Source organism: Plecotus auritus, assembly GCF_963455305.1.
Source record: "Plecotus auritus genome assembly, chromosome: 2".
NCBI lineage: Eukaryota > Metazoa > Chordata > Mammalia > Chiroptera > Vespertilionidae > Plecotus > Plecotus auritus.
The window spans coordinates 38,439,922-38,461,717 of NC_137771.1; the positions used below are offsets into that span (position 1 = coordinate 38,439,922).

Here is a 21,796-nt window from a genome sequence, read left to right on the forward strand (position 1 = left end):
AAGTGCCTGAATTTTTGTGCACCAGGCCTCTAGTATGAAATAATTGTGTAGCCAGTTTACATGCCAGAGATCTGCAATGCTAGATAAATAACCAAGGAAGATGAAAATGGAGTTATTAAATTTTTGCTGAGTATAGTTTTCTTTCAAAGAGTTGTGCCTACCACACCCAAAAAATTTGTGGTAAAAATTATATTAAAATTGATAGTATTCTGTGATTTGAAAACACAAGGAAAAATTATTCTCTATAATACCATTGTATTCCTTGAATTTTGCCTAAGTTTTAGGTCATCTTTTTTTTTTTTTTACTTTGTCTTTTTTTTCTCCTTGACAACAGCCTGATTATGAGCCTAAAAGAGGCTTTAGAATTTCTTTATTATTAAATCATTTCATTATTAATAATGCTCTATCAGCATTGCAGATAGAGAAGGAGATAAATAATAATTTGTAGTACTTTTGCTTACCAAATTGTCAACCACTTGAGGGTGGAGTTTCCTCACATAGCTGGAGCAGTATCCTCTCCAGCTTCCTATCAGCACTCTTAGTTACTTAAGAAATGTAAGCCAAATTGCATGCTTTCTGCTCCTCAGCAGGGCTGCTTCCCTGAATCCTCATCTACTTTCTTTACCCATTGTCTACTGAGCTAGATTAGACAATGTCAGCCTCTGCTTTAAAGTCTAAGCAGTTCACTCTGGCTTCCTTTCCCACTAGACTCCGCCCTGGTTCCTGTTAGGTCTCTAGAGCCAGAAATGTTTGCCAAGGTACACTCAACTCCAAGTCTTATTCTCTAAAAAAAATACCTCTTCAAAAGGGGATAAGGAGAAGGGAGGATTTTCCTTTCAGAGGGTTCCTAGAACAGCAAGAAAAAGATCCTGTTTTGAGTCCCACATGCTGACATTTCTGGTTGGAGTGGCATTAAAAAAAAAGTGTTGGTATATTCCAGAATCATGGAATGGTTAAATGTGATTGTGATAAAAATGTCTGAATTAAGTGTAACATTTAATTTACATGGAGTGTCCTGGCCGGTGTGAGCAACTGAGCAGCGGTTAGAGTGTTGGCCCAAGGACTAAAGGGTCTCAGGTTTGATTCCCAGTCAAGGGCACTTACCTGGATTGCAGGTTTCATCCCCAGTCCCACTTGGGGTGAATGTGGGAGGCAACCACTGGATGCATCTTCTTCATGTTGATGTTTCTCTCCCTCCCTCCTTTCCACTCTTCCACTCTTTCTGAAAAGCAATGGTAAAATATCCTGGTTGAGGATTAATAAGAAACAAAAACAGAAAAGTAATTTCCTTGGAGTAGGAAAGTGATTCTCATTTGGGACATGAGAATTTGTGTTAATTAACAAAAATATTAATTTGTTATCCTTAGTACCCATGCCCATCTAGTAGTGAATTACCTTTCTCTAAATTATCCTTCTGTGACCCCTTGGCATGCTACCAGTAACCCATGATGTTCAATAAAGGAGAAACATGTATTTGACTGTGCCTCCGCTACGCTCACCAGCCAGTCAGGAGTGAGCATGCAAATTAACCCAACAAAGATGGAAGGTTAATTTGCATACGCAGGTGCTGAGTGGCCTGTAGGCCTGCGCATAGGCCCTGAGTGGCCGAGGTCCCAGAACACCTCCGGCCACTCTGGGCCTATGGATGCAGGTGCCAAGCGGATGTTCCCGCCCCGTGGCCACTTGCATGTGCACTGGCGCCAAGCGGCAGCCCAGGTCCACGCCCCGCAGCCTGGCGCCCACAAAGCGGGCTGGCTGCTGGCCTCAAGGGCGTGCCGCCTGGGCGGTGGGGACACGCACCTAGCCCAGTGACACAACGCAGGGGTTCCTCTGCGCATGAGCTGCAGAGGAAACACCTTTTCTTTTTTTAAAAAAAATACGTTTTATTGATTTTTTTTACAGAGAAGAGGGGGATTTTTTTTTTTTTTTTTTTTTTTTTTTTTGAGGGGGATTTTTTTTACAGAGAAGAGGGGAGAGAGAGAGACAGTCGGAAACATCAATGAGAGAGAAACATCGAACAGCTGCCTCCTACACACTCCCCACTGGGGATGTGCCCCCAACCAAGGTACATGCCCTTAACAGGAATCAAACCTGGGACCCTTCAGTCTGCAGGCTGATGCTCTATCCACTGAACCAAACCAGTTGGAGCGTAAACACCTTTTCTGACCGCTCGTTGGCTAAGCTCCTTGTACGCCGCCACTTGCAGTGTTCTTGGTAACTTAGGTTATAAGAATCCAAGAAGGTGATCTAGGGTTTTTCCACCTCACTCCTGGAGGAAAAAACGAAGGTCTGCTGCTGGAGGGGCTAAGAAATGTCATATCCTGCCCTAGTCGGTTTGGCTCAGTGGATAGAGCCTCGGCCTGCCAACCACAGGGTCCAGGTTCGATTCTGATCAAGGGCGTGTACCTAGGTTACAGGCTCCTCCTTGGCCGGGGCCCAAGTCAGGGCTCATGCAGGAGGCAACCAATCAAAGTGTCCCTCTCACATTGATGTTTCTCTCTGTCTCTCCCTCTCTCTTCCACACTCTGTAAAAATCAATGGAAACATATCCTCAGATGAGGATAAAAAAAAAAAAAAGAAAGAAATGTCATATCCTATGAAAGACACATCTTGAAAATGCCTAAAGAAAGTTGTCATTTTTGCATGGTGAAGGGACTGGAGTCCGTGTTGATGAAAACACCTTGGCGACTGCGGCGGCTGCAGTGGCTGCAGTAGCAGGGTGATGGGGCAGGTGCCTTCCCCAGATCAGCCGGTCGCCTCCCACAGGGAGCGGGCCTCAGTTGTCAGTAGGACATCCCCTGAAGGCTCCCAGTCTGTGAGAGGGGTCATGCTGGGCTGAGAGGACCCCCTACCCCCAGTGCATGAATTTCATGCACCGGGCCCCTAGTTCTCTATAACTGTGTATTAAATTTGTGACATTTGCCCTTTTCCTTGACCACATTTGTTTACCCTAATTTATTAGGATCCATTATGGAATAGGTATTATGTTAGACACTGGAATTAAATAGATTTTTAAAAGGCATACTTACTGTCCATTAAGTATATTAGTGTGTAAACATGATGTGGGTAAAGATAATAGGGGTTTATGTACAGTGTAGGGGAAGCAGGAAGGTATGTTTGAATTGCCTGAGAAAATCATGGAAAACCTTAGCTGGTTCTTTTAGAGAATAGGAATTTATCAGGTAGGCAAGGTAGAAGAGTTTACAAAATATGTATAAGTGTCATCGATAAATCCTGACAACTCAGGCTTAATCATCTTGTCACATGGCCTGATAAATTCATTAACTTTGTGTTTTAGGGTTATTATAGCAATTGAATATATCCTCAGTAGACTATCGAGACTTAATATCACAAATAGCATTGTTTTAATTTTTGTGTTTTAATGCCATATCAATAAAATTCACTCTCCACAATTCTGTAGTTTTTCATATCCTTAAAACTTACTGTAAGTAATAAACATAATAACAAAGTATAAGTATATTATAATATCCTTTTAGAGTTTAGTGAACTTTTGAGTTCTATCATGATAGTTCCCGAAGTTCTGTGATAGTGGTTGGAGGACTATAGTACATGAAGGTTGAATATATCTCACCTAATTCAACTTCCTTCAGTGAGAAGTCACATCTGTTGCAGTATTGTCAAGTCACCTGGATGTTTGAACACTTACAGTAAAAGGAAATTCACTTCTCCCTGGGAAGCCTATATGGTTCTGAAATTGTTAGCCTTGATTTTATTACTTTTGATTAAAATAAGTTGACACTTTTGGAGCAAAATCTTTTTAAAGGGTGTGTAATTTTCAATGACCATTTTAACAGGTTGAATTTTAAGATATTGAATATCTTTAACCCCCTCTTACTGGAGTACTTTTTTATACTTTGAACTGTTTTCTTTGTGTACATGTGTGTGAAAGAAATTATTCATTTGAATTATCTCCCTTGCCTAAAATGTGCTTCAGCACTCAGATGATCTCTTTTAAAGGTAAAAAGTATATACTTACAGTTGTTTTTACATGAATGTTTTCTGTTTAGATATCTTACCATGGATGAAACACGCAAATTGTTACTTTTGCTGGAATCTGATCCCAAGGTTTATTCTCTACCATTAGTGGGAATGTAAGTGTTGCATTATTTATGAAAATCTTTTCAGCCACATATGTGTTCAAATGTATATGATAAACATACTATCAATATCTAATTAATAGTTAGATTATCTTATAAAGCCACAACAGCCAATGATTCTTAAGTTTTCTTATTTTAATAGCAGAATCAGATTTTTATCCAATCTTAGGAAGAACTTCAATGTATAAAACAAAGTTGGGATCTTCTGGTTGAAGTCAAAGCGTTGGAGCCTGATTTCTTTAACTTTCTTCACTACCTGCTGTCCTTAAGGCACCTTGAAGAACACAGGGCTAGAATAACACTAAATTCACTGTTGGGCAATTTTGTAGGACTTCCCTAAATGTTAATGGTTTTCTCTTTTGAGTTAATGATTAATGACATTTAAATTATTCAGTCAAAAATTTATATTCATTCCATATTTATTGGGTGCTTATCATATATATAGTATTATGTTTGGTGCTGTGTTAAGATTTAAAGCTCCTCCAGAGATTTATAATGAAGCTGAGGTGATGAAATATTCAAATATTCATGCATAGAGAAATAATAAGGAAGAATATGATTTGCTATGAAATGAACAACATATCAATAGTGAGCACTATTAGTACTTGTAAGAGAAATGATGGGACATTTTTTCTTTCTTGAGCTGGACCTTGAAGTGTTTAGATCATAGAAGGGCAGCTTGGTGGGGAGGGAGCCCATGTGAGGAAATAGTATGTGCAAAATTTAAAAATGAGAATATACAAATGTTCTGTGGGTCATGAAATCTACTTAATTCTGTTTGCTTTGCTTCTGGTTTTGGCTATGGGCTTTTGGTGCTAAGTGAATATTTACTAATTGAATTTATTGGGGTGACATCTATACTAATAAAAGGGTAATATGCAAATTGGTGAGGACACCCTCACAGTAACAACCAAACAGCAGGCTGCGTGGGACGACCAAGCCAGCTGGGGGGTTAGTGAGGGACGACCAAATGACTGAACAGCAGCTGCATGGGGCAACCAGGCCGGCAGGGGGGGTCAGTGAGGGGCGACCAAACAACTGAAGAGCAGGCTGCATGGGGCGACCAGGCAGGCAAAGGTGGGCAGTTAGGGGCAACCAGGCCAGCAGGGGGCAATTGGGGACGACCAGGTCGGCAGGGGGTGTAGTTGGGGGTGACCAGGCCAGTGGGGGGGCATTAGGGGCGACCAGGCCGGCAGGGGGCAGTTGGGGGCAATCACATCGGCAGGCAGAGGTGGTTAAGGGTGATCAGGCTGGCAGGGGGGTCAGTTAGGAGCGATCAGGCAGGCAGGTAGGTGAGCAGTTAGGAGCCAGCGGTCCTGGATTGTGAGAGGGATCCCAGATTGAAGAGGGTGCAGGCTGGGCTGAGGGGACACCGGCCCCACTCCCGTGCACAAATTTTGTGCACCAGGCCTCTAGTTGATTAATAAGATTATATAGGCTGCAGGTATACAATTTTATTATACATCATCTGTATATTGTATTGTGTGTTTACCACCCAAGTCAAGTCTCCTTCCATCACCATTTGTCCCCTGTGCCCTCTTATACCTCCCTCATTCTCTCTTTCCCTCTGGTAATCATCATACTTTTGTCTAAAAGTTTGTGTAGGGTTTTTTGCTTAATCCCTTTACCCTTTTCACCCAGCCCGCCAACCCCTCTCCCCTCTGACAGCTGTCAGTCTGTTTTCTATATATGAGTCTGTTTCTCTTGTTTGTTAGTGTATTTTGTTCATTAGATTCTACATATGAGTGAAATCATATGGTACTTTTCTTTCTCATTAAATGAATATTTATTAAGAGCCTTTTATGTGTCAGGCTACCTATGTATGTTACAGTATTTAATCCTCTCAGTTACTATTATTTTGGGCTTGTTAACCATTTTCTCTCCCACCATTTTCCCTTCATTTCAGGTGGGAAAGGACTGAGAGAAAGAAGCTCTCTATTTATATACTAGAGGCCTGGTGCATGAAATTCATGCACTGGGGGAGAGGGGCGTCCCTTAGCCCAGCCTGCACCCTCTCCAATCTGGGACCCCTCAGTGGATGTCTGACTACCTCTCGCAATCCGGGACCACTGACTCCTAACTGCTCACCTGCCTGTCTGCCTGATCGCCCCTAACCACCTCTGCCTCCCTTGATTGCCCCTAACTGCTCACCTACCGGCCTGATTGCCCCTAACTGCCTCTGCCTCGCCCCGCACCCAGGACCCAGGACCCAGGATTCCCTCCTCCGGCTGGTTGCAGGCACCCAGGACTCAGGCCACCTTTGCCCGGGCTGGCCACAGCCGCAGGGGACTGCGGGGTGGGTGGCTTGTCCCTCTCCCGGGCCGCAGGTGCAGTCACAGTCATTGGCGCCCGGGACTGTGGGGTGTTCAGCTTGTCCCTTTCCTGGGCTGCAGGCACAGCTCTTGGCGCCCGGGACCACAGGGCGTGCGGCTTGTCCCTTTCTTGGGCAGCAGGTGCAGTTGCAGCCGCTGGTGCCAGGGACCGCGGGGTAGTCAGCTTTTCCCTCTCCCGGACCGCAGTCTGCCTGGTCCCCATTCCTCTCTTGCGAGCTTATTTGTGCTTGGCTGGTCCCCATTCCTCTCTCACGAGCTCATTTGTGTCTGGCTGGTCCCCATTTCTCTCTCCCCAGTGTTGAGTGTCTGAGCAGTTCCAGCGCGAGGGTGCAAGGGTGTGAGGGCGTGATGACCATTTGCATATTAGCTCTTTATTATATAAGAGGATTTGTATCTATTCTCTTTCTTAATTATTATCATGGTCTAGTGTTCTTAGACTTCTTATTTATGAGGTCTTTAATGTATTGCTGGTGAATGCCAAAAATCTCTGCCATATTACTCTAACAACGTAATCTAGAGTATATTAAGTATCAATTTGTAAATGACTATAGTCTTTTATTTCTATTTTTTCTTTTAGATGGCTCTCTGGCATTATACATATCTATAGTCCTCAGGTGTGGGCTTGCTGCTTGCGATACATGTTCAATTCCTCTATTCAAGAAAGGCAAGTGATATTGTAATATTTTATTTTGATCTTTTCCTCCATTCATATTTTATTGATATTAAAATTCATGCGAAGCCTACCCTTTTATAATACTTATAAACTAGAAGAACAAGCACATTAGAAAAACAAAGCGTATATTAAATAATAACACCAAAGGTGAGGTCACACTATACTTAGAAATATGAAGGAATTTACTTGCCTAACCACAGAACTGTAACACAAAAGATACACGTTTTAGGAGTGGGGGGAAACCCTAGACATCATCTACTCCAGCATTCTAATTTATAAATAAAGAGATGAATTTTCAGTGAAATGGCTGAAATGAATTTGAGTTTGTTACAAGTGTTTTATTAAGTTACACAGTGATACTACTAGCACTCTTAAGAAATATTTGAGAGGAAATGTTTGATTTTCTTCCTGGAACTAAAGTACAAGCATTGGAATTAATAGGGACACTTTATTTATAACCTCACCTCCTCATTTAATTTTGTTACTTTGCACAATTTTTTTAAATTCTCACCTAAGGATACCACTCTTTGCCTCACGCCTTCTTCATCTATTAAATGAAAATTCCAAGGTGTGTTTCTGTCTACCTTGGGTGGCTATAATACACTTTGGAAAAAAACTTTATTCGAATATATAGTAATAAATCAGACAGACATAAATAAAGATACACAATAAAAATGTCTTCTACCACATTCTGCCAGACCCTATCCCAAGAGACATTCTGCTGTTAAATAGTATTTTGTGCTTCCTTCCTGCAGCATGCAATGCACAATCCGCTGGCCTATAAAAATTAAGTCACAAATGGGAGCATACCATTCTTTTCTGTATATTGCTTTTTTCTCTTATATCATTATTCCTTGTAGATCATTACATCTTAGCATGTACAGATTTAACACCTTTTAAAACTGAATAGTAAATAATATATACCACATTTTAAAAACCTGTCCTTTTTTGTATTTATCTTTGCATGTCTTGGAATATTTGTAGAATAAATTCCTAAAAGTGGTCTTTCTGGTCAAAGAGTATAATTTTAAATTTTGGTAGACAATGCTAAATTGCCCTTCAAAAAGACTGCCAATTTATTGTCCGGCCAGCTTGGCTCAGTGGTTGAGAGTCAACCTATGAACCAGGAGATTTGATTCCCAGTCACGGCACATTCCTGGGTTGCAGGCTCGATCCCCAGTGCAGGGTGTGCAGGAGATAGCCGCTCAATGATTCTCTTGTTTCTATCTCTCCCTCTTCCTTCTTCTTTGAAATCAAGTATAATAAAAAAATTTTAAAAAGAAGACTGCTAATTTATAATTCTTCCAACAGTGTTTGAGAGTGCATGTTTTCTCTATCCCCTCACTAACACTGTGGGACAAATACTTAGTGAGCACCTACTATGTACCCAGTACTGTTCATGATATTGGGAATGAGGCAGGAAGCAAAATGAAGACTCTGTAGATATAGACAGTAAATAGAACATATAAGTAAAATAAACAGGATTTAACAAGGTGATGAGTTGTGGAGAAAAATAAGCTGAGGAGGAGGATGTGTATCTGGATGGTAGTGGTAGGTAAAGAGTAACAATTTTAAACAGGGTAGACAGGCAGGCAAAGAGTTGAGGTGAGGGTGTAAGCCATTTGGCTGCCTGGGGCAGTCCGAGGCAGGGGATACATTAAGTCCAAAGGCCATGGTGGAACATCACCTTGCATCTTTTTTTAAATCTTCACCTGAGGATATGTTTTTATTCATTTGAAAGAGAGAGGAGTGGGGGAGAGAGAGAGACACTGATGTGAGAAATATCCATCAGTTGCTTCCCCGACAGGGGATCGAACCCGCAACCTAGGTATGTTCCCTGACTGAGAATTGAACCCGCAACCTTTTGGTGTACAGGACGACATTCCAACCAATTGAGCCACACGGCCAGGCTTCACCTTGCATCTTAAAGGAACAGCAAGGAAGCCTGTGTGGCTGGAGAGGAATGATGAGGGAAAGGGGAGGTGGTAACAAGACTTCAGAGAGGTAATAGCAATCGTCTTTTCCAATCTATCTAATAAAAGCAATATGCAAATTGACCATCACTCCAACACAAGATGGCTGCCCCCATGTGGACGTAAAATGGCCAGCAGGGAATGGCAGTTGGGAGGGGCCAGGCCTGCAAGGGAGGGCAGTTGTGGGCGATCAGGCCAGCAGGGGAGGGCAGTGGGAGGGGCCAGGCCTGCAAGGGAGGGCAGTTGTGGGCGATCAAGCCAGCAGGGGAGGGCAGATGGGAGGGACCAGGCTGGCAGAGGAGGGAAGTTGGGGGCGACTGGGCCTCCAGGGGAGGGCAGTTGCGGGGGACCCAGGCCTGCAAGGGAGGGCAGTTGGGGGGGGACCAGGCCTGCAGGGGAGGGCAGTTAGGGGCAATCAGGCTGGCAGGGGAGTGGTTAGGGGGTGATCAGGCTGGCAGGCAGAAGCGGTTAGGGGCAATCAGGAAGGCAGGCAGGCGAGTAGTTGAGAGCCAGCAGTCCTGGATTGTGATAGGTATGTCCGACTGCCACCGGGATCAGGCCTAAACGGGCAGTAGGACATCCCTTGAGGGGTCCCAGATTGGAGAGGGTGCAGGCTGGGCTGAGGGACACCCCCCCTCCCCCCCGTGCACCAATTTCGTGTACCAGGCCTCTAGTCTATAATAATAAAAGCGTAATATGCTAATTAGACCAGACGTCCTTCCAGACGACATTCTAGACGAAGCTGGGGCTGCGAGGGAAGCCTGGGTCCTGGGTGCCAGAGGGAAGCCGGTGCCAGCAGTTGGGGGAAGAAAGGCCTACTCTGCACGAATTTTGTGCATCAGGCCTCCAGTGTTTTATAACCACCTTCTGGGAAGTTGTTATTCATGTCTCCTGCCATTATTCTCTTGGATTGTGCATCTTTTTACATTGCTTTGAAAGAGCTCAGTACCTTTTTCTCACTCTATTTAGTCATGTTCCACATAACAACATTTTGGTCAACCACAAACCACACATAGACTATGGTATATAGTATCGCCTAGGTGTGTAGTAGGTTATACCATCTAGGTTTATGTAAGTACACTCAGTGATGTTCACACATCAGTGAAATAGCCTAATAATGCATTTCTTTGAATATGTCCCTGTCATTAAACAGTGCATGACTGTGTGTATGTATGTATTTGTAGAATAAATTCCTAAAAGTGTTCTTTTGGGTCAAAGAGTGTAATTTTAAATTTTGGTATACATTGCTAAATTGCCCTTCAAAAAGACTGCCATGTATGGATACACACACTTTGAATAATTATAAAGGCTGTGTTTATTAAAATACAGTTCATTTTCATAATTTAGCTAACAGCTGTTAAAGTTTATATACATTTTTTGGGACACCCTGTATGTGTAAAATATGTAGAGAAATAATATTTATATTTATGTATTTTTTTTAGTTAAATATTTATTGTTCAGATTATTCCAGTTCCTCCTTTTTCCCCCATAGCTCCCCTCCATGCAGTTCCCACCCCACACCCTGTCCTTAACCACCCCCCACACTGTCCTCATCCATATGTGTATGATTTTTGTCCAGTGTCTTCTCCCACCCACCACACCCCTTTCCCCCCCAAGGATTGTCAGTCCACTCCCTTTCTATGACCCTGATTCTATTATATTCACCAGTTTATTCTGTTCATCAGATTTTTTATTCACTTGATTTTTAGATTCACTTGTTGAAGACATGTATTTGTTGTTCATAATTTTTATCTTTACCTTTTTCTTCTTCTTCCTCTTCTTAAAGACTACCTTTCAGCATTTCATATAATACTGGTTTGGTGGTGATGAACTCCTTTAGCTTTTTCTTATCTGTGAAGCTCTTTATCTGCCCTTCAATTCTGAATGATAGCTTTGCTGGGTAGAGTAATCTTGATTGTAGGTTCTTGCTATTCATCACTTTGAATATTTCTTGCCACTCCTGTCTGGCCTGCATAGTTTCTGTTGAGAAATCAGCTGACAATTGTATGGGTGCTCCCTTGTAGGTAACTAACTGTTTTTCTCTTGCTGCTTTTAATATTCTCTCTTTGTCTTTTGCTCTTGGTATTTTAATTATGTTGTGTCTTGGTGTGGCCCTCTTTGGATTCCTTTTGTTTGGGGTTTTCTGTGCTTCCTGGACTCGTAAGTCTATTTCTTTCACCAGGTGGGGGAAGTTTTCAGTCATTATTTCGTCAAATAGGTTTTCAGTATCTTGCTCTCTTTCTTCTTCTAGCACCGCCATAATTCCAATGTTGGTACGCTTGAAGTTGTCCCAGAGGCTCCTTACACTATCTTCATATTTTTGGATTCTTTTTTCTTTTTGCTTTTCCAGTTGGGTATTTTTTGCTCCTGTGTATTTCAAATATTTGGCTTGATTCTTGCGATCCTCTAGTCTGCTCTTGGATCTCTGTATATTATTTTGTATTTCAGTCAGTGTATGCTTAATTTCTAGTTGGTCCTTTTGCATATCCTCGAGGGTCTCACTGAATTTATCAGCCTTTTCTAGAAAATTCTTGAAAAATCTTATAACCGTGGTTTTGAACTCTATATCCAGTAGTTTGCTTTCCTCCATTTCTTTCATTTGTGACCTGTTTCTTTGTCTCCGCATTTTGGCTGCTTCCCTGAGTTGATAGAGTGGCTCTGTGTGCTAGGTGTCCTATAGGGCCCAGTGGCTCAGCCTTCCCAGTTATCTGAGGTGGACACTCTTGGTGCACCCCTTTGTGGTCTGTGTGCACAATCTTGTTGTAGTTAAGCCTTGATTGTTGTTGGTATCCTTGGGAGGAATTCACCTCCAGGCCAATTGGCTGTGAGGATCAGTTGTGTCTACGCTGGGAGAACTTCTGTGCTGGAGGCACCCTTATGAAGCAAGACTTGCTTCAGTGGGGCTTTGGTGCTCACTGAGTCTCCTCCCTGAGTGTGTCCCTTATGGATCTGAGGACTTGTAATTTGGATGGTCCTATTCTGACCCCAGTGGACACTGGCTGTTGGATCTCCAAGGAGGTGTTTATTTAGCTTCTGCCTGAGGCCACCCAGCAGGAGCTATGGAGAGATCTGCAGATTCCTCTTCTTTGTTTGGGTTTTGGAGGTGCCCAGATGAGGCCCAGCTGTGAAGTAATGCAAGCTTCTGTGGGGCCTTGGGCCTTCTTTTGGATGTTCTGGGTCTCTCTGACTCAGCTGCAGTTTGTTAGGTAAGTTTATATTTTAAAGGACCAGACCTTTCATATGCAAAAGCCTCTACGCACAGCTTGGATGGGGCAGAGTCTCAGGGCAGAGCAAACAGCAATGGCTTCCTGTCAGCCCTGCCCTAAGAGGCCCTGGGGTCTCAGTGTCCCTTGGTAATCGCTGCCGGCACCTCTCAGAGAAAGCCGCCCTCGCGTTCCGCCCACTGCCAGACAGTCCATTTTCTCCTCATATGAGTCTGGGTCCCCAGAGTCTCGCCCACAACTGGAGTTCAGAGCAGCCGGGAGCTTGTGTCTACCTGCGGATTGAAAAAACCAGCTGAGTACTCAGTTGCCAGCCCTCTCTGCGCACGTGCCTCTGTACGTTTGCACTTTACTTCTGCAGCTCCTCTGAGTGTCAGTGTGCTTTTCTCTTCCCTTCTAGTTGTAGAATTTCCACTCAGCCAGCCTTCCTGTGGTTCTGGATGATGTCCGTTTTGTCTTTTAGTTGTAGTTTTGAAGTTGTTGTACGAGGCAGCAAGTTGAGGTGTTTACCTATGCCGCCATCTTGGTTTCTCCCAATATTTATATTTATATGGCAAAACTTTTTTCCCTCCTGCTTGTCATTTGACTTAACTTTGGTTAATTATATTTTTTCTAAACAGACTTTTTTTAAAAAGTCATATTTATAAATTTTTTTTCTATCTTGCTTAGGAAGGATTTGCTCACTCCAGGAGTATTTATTAAAGTGAAAAAAAATCTCTTGTGCTTTCTTCAGATGCTTTTAAAGTTCTACTTTTTAACCTTTATTTCTAACTTTACAAGGTAGTTTTATTTGCAATAAAACAAATGTTCATTTTAGTGTATTTTTACAGTTATTTATCAATGACTGGTCTTGTTTTAAGTTCTTATTGACAGTGAATACTCAGTAAAATTAATTTTGAGGCTCAATATGTGTTCCGTCTGAAGCATTAAGGAATTTCTTTGATACTTGAATTCTTTAATTACTGCTAACCCTTTCAAGGAATGTTTGAACCAGAGAGGAGTCAGCACTGCTTAGTGTAGCTTAGGTACTTTAGAGCATTCTGATAAGTGATCTTGGCTAACCCCAGAGAAAGAATTTGGGCAGAATAAGCATTCTGTCTCTCCAGCCTTCGCTGCTTTGTTTTGTTAGTAGTGCAATATATCCCCAAACTGTTTCTTCTTTTAATATTTTATAAAGTAGAGACAAGTACTGAAGGTATTATTAAATAGTTGGTTTTTAGTATATATTTTAAAGACTCTTGATGACTTTTTGTTATGTGGTGAATCATAAATGTTCACTTTATATGTGTTTATTTTATTTTATTTTTTTAAAATATATTTTATTGATTTTTTACAGAGGGGAAGGGAGAGGGATAGAGAGTTAGAAACATCAATGAGAGAGAAACATTGATCAGCTGCCTCCTGCACACTCCCTACTGGGGATGTGCCCGCAACCAAAGTACATGCCCTTGATCGAAATCGAACCTGGGACCCTTTAGTCCGCAGGCCGATGCTCTGTCCACTGAGCCAAACCAGTCAGGGCTTATATGTGTTTATAATAGTGAAACATTGTAAGTAAAGTCTAGGAAATCAATAATGGCATATCTAAAATCATAATACTGGTAGTTGCTAAAAAAAAGAATAAGGATGTCTGAGTTATAATATAGAATAATGACATAGAAAGAAATCCAGGATAGTTAAATAAGAAATAGCAGTTGCAAGTCGTGAGTATAGTATGGACTCGTTTTTGTTAAATTCTATAAAATGTCCTTGTATGCCTAGGAGAAAATCTGGAAGTATATATACTAAACTGGAGACTGGAGTGGGGTAGTTTTCATTTTCTATTTTATATTCTTGTCTTGTTTGAAGTTTTTACAAGACTTTTTTTTTTCATAATGTATTTAAAAATCAAAAATTGCCTTGGCTGGGTAGCTCCATTGGTTAGAGCATCGTCCCAATATGCCAAGGTTTCAGGTTTGATCCCTGGTCAGGGCACATGCAGGAATCAACCAATAAATGCATAATAAGTGAGACGACAAATCAGTGTTTCTCTCTCTCCCTCTCTCTCTTTCTCTCTCTCACCCTCCTCTCTACCCCTTCCTCTCTCTCTCACCCTCCTCTCTCATACAAAAATCATTGAAATTATAAATTAATAGCATTAAAAAGTAAGCATGAATTTGCTCCCCAGTTTTCTCCCAAAAATTTTAGTCAGTCTATTAACTAGATTGAGAGATTCATATAAAGTTCTTTGAGTATACTCTTGTTATTCTCAGTACATTTTAATTAAATGACATTTTTTCATCCAGGGTTTTTTCAGAATCTGGAAATTTCATTATAGTTCTATATTCTGTGACACATAAGGATCCTGAGTTTTATGAATGCCTCCCTTGCGATGGCAGGTTATCTGACCTTCGATTCCAGCTACTAACCAGCAAGGAAACATTACATCTTTTTAAAGTAAGTGATTTGATTTGATTGATGATAAGCCCAATACCCAAAGTAACTATTAGGCTTTGTGTGTTTATAATCAATCTTACTGAATATTACTTTATTTATTTATGTTAATTTTGCTTTATTAACTTGAGGTCATATTTCCAGAACTAAATTATAATATGGGGTCAAAGGTTATCCATAGAATAGCTTGCCTTTTTTTTTTTTCTAAAACCTTTGAACACAATATCAATAATTTATATGTTGTATCATTTTATGATACAGAGAGTTAATTTTAATTTTAGTGTTTTCTTTGTCCTAATTAGTACTTTTAAAATATATGGGTGTAACTGATGGTTCCTCATACTTAAAAGTCAGTGTTAATCATATATAATCCCAGGAATCAGAATATATTGTTGCTGTATCTAATAAATACATAAAAACACATATGTGTCATTTTGTAAAAACATTCAAAAACCACTTTTCAGTAAAATGGTTAGTTGTTCTAGGTCTCAGATCAATAATAAAAAAATTCTGCATTTTATTACAAAAAATATTGAGTAACTGAATAACCATGTATTTTCACTCAGATCTTATTTTGTGCCTGATTTCATTTTATTTAGAGGTTGTATCAGTTTATGAATTGTCTTTGCATTTTAATTGTAAATATAATCATCTTAAACGAAATCTAATTTATTTCTATTTTAGAAACATCATTTACTCATTTTATTCTTTAGGTTGTATCATCAGTTTAAAGTTGCCATTTTAACTGAATCACTGTTTATTGAGGGAGTTACATAATACAGGTGATTAATATTTTACTTTTGTAGCAGGGACATGGACAGTATAAAAGAGGTAGTTACATAAAAACAGAACTACCATGCGATCCAGCAGTTTCACTACTGGGTATTTATCTGGAGGAAATGAAAACACTAATTCAAAAGGATAACTGCACCCCCATGTTCATTGCAGCATTATTTACAATAGCCGAGGCATGGAAGCAACCCTAAGTGTCCATCAATAGGTGAATGAATAAAGAAAACACGGTACATATATACAATGGAATATTATTCAGCCATTAAAAACAAGGAAATGTTGCCATTTGTCACTTAGCATATGAAGGCATATGCTAAGAAATAGACAAAGACAAATAGCATATGATCTCATTTATATGTGGAATTTAAAAAAATAAAACGTAACTACAGGGAACAGATTGGTGGTTGCCAGAGGTGGGGTTAGGGAGGTGAGAGAAATGGGTGAAGGTACTATAAAGGTACAAACTCCCAGCTACAAAATAAGTAGGTTTTAGAGATGTAATGTACAGTCATCAGGCTGTATACAATTGACCCTTAAACAACATGGGTTTGAATTGCACAGGTCCACTTATATGCAGATTTATATATTTTCAGTTGACCAGTGCAGTTCAAACCCACACTGTTCAAAGGACAACTCTGAGGTTGGGAATCTGGGTATGCCAGAGGGCCAACTATTGTTTTATGTGTATTTTCCTGCTCAGGAGGTCAGCACCCCTAGCTCCCATGTTGCTTAAGAGTCAGTTATATTTGAAAGTTGCTAAGAGAGTAGATCTTAAAAGTTCTCATCATAAGAAAAAAAAATTTTACTTAACACCTATTATGTGTATGATAATAGGTGTTAATACAATTACTGTAGTGAGCATTTCATAATATATACAGATATAGAGTCTCACTATATTGTACCCTGAAACTAATGTTATATGTCAATTATCCTATGTAATAAAAGCCTAATATGCAAATTGTCCCCTCAACCAGGAGTTCAACTGGGAATTTGCTCGCTATGACATGGGCTGACCTCCAGGGGGCGGCGCAGAACATGACGGGAGTTGGTGATGCCCTGTGACCTCTCACCAGCTACCTGGGGGCGGGGGTGATTTGTGACGGAGGTGCAGTGAGAATGCGGTGGTGCAGTGAGAATGCGTGGTGTCCACCGAGCTTGCTCTCACTCCCCCTGCTACCCTTCCCCGGGACGCCAGGGTTCATTCGCCAGGGAAGGCCCCCTGCCCAGGTGCCAGGCGCCCACAATGAGCCCACCCCACACCTGCTTGGCCTCTTCTGGGTGAGCTGGGCTCCCCGTGGGTTTGTGCAGGAGTCGGTTTACAAGGCCAGCCGGGAGAGAGAGCGCTGCCCGCCAGGCTTCTGTGCGGCGCTGCTGGGCAGCCCAGAGGCCCATGCTGCACCCTGGCCCATGGCATCCGGCCGCGCTCACCGCATCTCCGCATGGAAACTTAGGTGCCATGACTCAGGTGGAGGGGGGGAGCACAGGGGCCCAGGGACCCAGGTGCTGCCCAAGGCCCAGAGGTCAGCTGGGACCTGCCCTTCCATGCCAGAAGCTCACGCTTGGATCGCCAGCCAGGCCTAGGGACCGCACCCATGCACGAATTTCGTGCACCGGCCTCTGGTATCTCAATAAAATCCTTTTTTCAAAAAAGGTTACAGTAATCAGAAGTCTCCCTCCCCCCAGTGTTTCAGAGCTACTTTTCATCTAAATAGAATTCTCTGGTGTTATACATTGCAAATTATACATATCAAAATATGACCTACTTTATTTCAGAATGTTGAACCTTCTGACAAGAATCCAATACATTTTGAACTGAGTGCTAAAAGCCAAAATGCAGAAACAGAGTTTTTCAACAAAGTTTGTAAGAATCTTTCAATTAAGAGGTAAATGATACACTTTTATTATCTTTGTACTTTGATGTTGTTCTCATTAGTTTTTGATGAGTAATTAAATAAACTCCCCAATTATTTCTGATGAAACTGTTTGTATATCTTATGTATCATATATGTTTTTGCTTTAAATGCATTCCTTCATACTCAGAAGTTGGATGATAATTTTAATGAAGTGGCAGCTCTAATATGGTTCTTATTTGAGTTGATTTTTTACATAAAGGGAAAAAGTATTTGTCAAGCAGTTATCTTGCTTAGGAAGAAGCATCCTGTTTTTGGTTAGTTTGCCTTTCGCTTGTTTCTTCCCTTCCTCATAGTTTTAAAACTTGGGCCTAGCAGATAAACTACTATACAAAAATAATGGCTCTACTGAAAAAGAAACAGTTTGTTTTAAAACTTTTAAAGCAAATACACTTGGGGAATATTAATTAAATAACGGCTTGTGACTTTGTGGGGCAGTATATCATCCATCCGTGCTGCCTGCTGTCTGCTGAAGTGTTTTAATTTGCATCTTGGTCTTTGGCAGTAGATTTGTACAGGTTCCTGCTGCAATGTGATCTCTTTACCCTGTTCAGGTCACTGGCTCTCTGTGTCATATCCATGCTGCACTGAGGTATATGGGATATCATTCTGTATTCTCCATATCATTCTTGGGTGTGGGGAGAGAGCTTTGTGGGACTGGTACAGACCCTTCTGCTTAAACGCACTGTGCAGACATTCTCATTGTTTCATTGTGGCACCTTGGCACAGAAAGAACATCATGTTTGCCTCTCTAGACTACCAGGGCTTGGGGCAAAGGTCTATCTCTCTTGCTGTCAGATCTTGCAGATCTACATGGAGTTTCTGTTCTTTTCGCTAGGGAGATAGGATGCAAGACCCTTTCTTAGGGAATCCGTTAATGTCTAAGCTTCTTTCTGGCTTTTATTTCCTCTTCCCTACCATCCTATTGAGAATTTATCTAGTTTAGGATGCAAAAAAACCTGATGTATATAGTTTTCCAAATTTTAGTCTTAAACTCTAATTTTAGCTTTTGAAACTCAGTACCAGCTCTCTGTTCTCTGCTGGGTCCTGCCACCTGTGATACACTAATTGCATCTGACTAATGGGAGGAGGTACCTCAATTAATGTCTCAGAATATTTTCCCATCACAGATATAAGTACATAGGAAATATAATTCCTTACTTGATTTAACATAGTGAGTGTTTAAGATAGTGAATACAAATTTATCACCAGTATAAAGTTTTTGTTGGCAGGTGCTATGCTTGCTTTATTTCTACATTCCTCCAAGTGGTTAAACAAAAGATGCTCAGTAACTGTTGATTTCTTGTAACATTAAGAATAACTAGGTTAAATATGCCATGTTCAGGCAAAGGGGTATTTTAATGCATGAGTCCAATTGGGCCAGCTGTCCTGGGCAACTAACATAGGCCTGAAAAATAAGATCTGTGGTTGTCAGACACTAACTAAGTTCAATGATCCAAATATGACTGGGTTACGAAAGGACTTTCTTCAACTTCAAAAAGAAAGAACAGCCAAAACCGGTTTGGCTCAGTGGATAGAGCGTCGGCCTGTGGACTGAAGGGTCCCAGGTTCGATTCCGGTCAAGGGCACGTAACTTGGTTGCGGGCACATCCCCAGTAGGGGGTGTGCAAGAGGCAGCTGATTGATGTTTCTCTCTCATCGATGTTTCTAACTCTCTATCCCTCTTCCTTCCTCTCTGTAAAAAATCAATAAAATATATTTAAAAAAAAAAAAAGAAGAAAGAAAGAAAGAACAAACACTAGATTACTGAACACTTTTTCTTATTTCCCCTCTACTCTTTAGGTCTGCCCAAAAGTTATCTCCAGGGAAAATGCCAATAAATGATCATGACTCTGGTGTTGAAGATGAAGATTTTTCTCCAAGACCAATTCCTAGTCCTCATCCAGTGAGTCAGAAGGTATCACTGAACTTAAAAAGTACTCACCTTGGTGGTTAGAAACCTAAAAATCTCTTCATGTTAAAGCACTCAGTAATGCAACCTAAAACTTACTGAAATTTTATTCTAAGATATATCTACTTATATGTATGTGGCTATATCTAAATATAGTCCTCACAGGTAAATATAATTATTTTATGTAGTAATGTGTGTGTGTGTGTGTGTGTGTGTGTGTGTGTGTGTGTGTGTGTGTGTGATAAGTACAGATTATTCCCAGAGAAAATTGAGACACAGATTGGTTAAGTTACTTGCCCAGTATTATACAGCTAATAACTAGTAAAACTAGAATTCTGATTCAGAAGGTTTGGTTTCAGAATCTGGTGTTTTTAACCCATATAGATTCAACATTCCATGCTATATCACCAAAGCTTGACATTGGGTCTTATTACCATATTCTGAGAAAACATTCTACTTGCTTTTGGAGATTAATTGCTAATATCTCCTGCCATAATTCTTTTATTGCAGCCAACCAGTGGGTTATTTTAGAATTGTTGTGCCTTAATTGGACTAATGGCTTATTAGAAGGAAAAGGAATGGGAAAGATTTTTTATTTTTTTTATTTTTTTAAAAATATATTTCTTTATTGATTTCAGAGAGGAAGGGAGAAGGAGAGAGAGATAGAAACATCAATAATGAGAGAGAATCATTGATCGGCTGCCTCCTGCACGCCCCCTACTGGGGATCAAGCCCACAACCCAGGCATGTGCCCTTGACCAGAATCGAACCTGGGACCCCTCAGTCCGCAGGCTGACGCTCTATCCACTGAGCCAAGCCGGCCAGGGCTGGGAAAGATTTTTTAAAAGTAATATCAAGTTATAACCAAATTTACCACAGTGAATATTTTGTTTACTCTTTTCTGCTCTCTTCCAACTCTTTTAGTTGGTATCAGTAAAAAAATAACTGAATAATTTTGCTGAGTGGAAAAATATTCTGAAATATTTATTGGAAGATTCCTTGTTATTCAAGATTCAGAAACATTATTTGCTACTAAATCTGTTGAAGCATTTTGCTTGTGATAATTTCTTTGCAGAAATAGTAAAAACGTCTATTGTAAAACAGTTTCTCATACTGTGATCTGTGACCTAAGCAACGTTAATCAGTGTCCCAATAAAAGGAGTTCCATCATTATATAAGTTTGTGAGATGCTTAGTTTCATTCTTTTCAGGCAAGGACCTTGTTTATTTTGCTCACAATTGTATTACTAGTGCCTAGAAGCACATAGAAGATGCCCAGAAAATATTCATCAAATATCTAGATAAAGAATAAGCCCTTTTTGATAAGTAACTGTATATAATTTGGGAAATACTGGTCTAAGAAAAGTGAAGCATGTCTTTCTCCTAAGAAATACTTTTCCTCTTTCATTTTTTCTCTCATTTATAGGTTTCTAAGATCCAACCATCAGTTCCAGAACTTTCACTTGTGTTGGATAGCAATTTCATTGACTCAAACCCTCTGCCTAATCCTTTGGAAATGGTGAATAATGAAAATCCACCTTTGTTGATTAACCAGTCTGAACACTTGGAACCACTGCAATCCCAGCTTTATGATGAGAAACACAGCCCAGAAGCTGAAGTTGGAGAGCCTTCCTTGAAAGGGCTTCCAAATCAATTAAGCCAGGGCACTACTCCTTTGAGACACTGCAAAATTCAACAGCTAGCTACCTGCCATAATGATAACACCCAGATAAGGAGCAGTGTTAAGCCATCTTCTCTTAATGGGCCACCTAATGATGCATCTGAAAAGCTTCAAACAGTTTCTTCTGGAAATGCACACAAAGAAGAGTATTCTGTAAGATCTTCCACATTTAATTCCAGGCAGTCTTCTCATGCCCCACAGTCCCACCCACACAATTTTACTTTTTCACCTCACAATTCAGGAAAACCAATGGAATTTCAGATACCTACTCCTCCATCACCATCTTACTGTTCCACAAATGTTTGCAGTTGTTGTCAGCATCATGGCCATATTCGGTATAGTCCAATAAATTCTTGGCAAGGAATGAATACAGTAGGATCCGTTCAAGACCTGCAGTCTGACGCACTTCAAAAGCGTACATTATTTCACCCAAGTGGATGTCCTGCTCTGTGCCATAATGCATTCTATTCTTCAAGTAGTCCTATAGCTTTGAGACAACAAGGAAGCATGGGTGGTTGTTCTCCCCACAACAATGTAGAGCCGTCGCCTGTAGCAAGACTACCTTCACATGTGGACTCCTATAACCTGCGGCCTTGTGCAGTGTGCATGCACACACCGAAGACTGAGTCAGATAATGGAATGATGGGACTATCTCCAGATGCATATAGGTTCCTCACAGAACAAGACCGACAGCTGAGACTACTTCAGGCACAGGTTTGCTGGGAGCTTTCTTACTTCTTTAAAATTTCTG

At 40.9% G+C, this 21,796-nt stretch overlaps 1 protein-coding gene across 1 annotated transcript in view; it reads left to right on the forward strand.

Annotated features, from left to right (window-relative positions):
• The first annotated feature begins 4,028 nt into the window (after positions 1–4,028).
• Positions 4,029–21,796, forward strand: part of LOC308241666 (SCL-interrupting locus protein-like) — a 46,578-nt gene continuing 28,810 nt past the window's right edge. The window contains exons 1-6 of the mRNA XM_080655197.1: positions 4,029–4,112; positions 7,029–7,127; positions 14,604–14,754; positions 17,317–17,426; positions 19,257–19,371; positions 20,791–21,759. Coding sequence (XP_080511323.1) covers positions 4,039–4,112; positions 7,029–7,127; positions 14,604–14,754; positions 17,317–17,426; positions 19,257–19,371; positions 20,791–21,759 — 1,518 coding nt within the window. The 5' untranslated portion in view covers positions 4,029–4,038. The remainder of the gene's footprint in view (positions 4,113–7,028; positions 7,128–14,603; positions 14,755–17,316; positions 17,427–19,256; positions 19,372–20,790; positions 21,760–21,796) is intronic.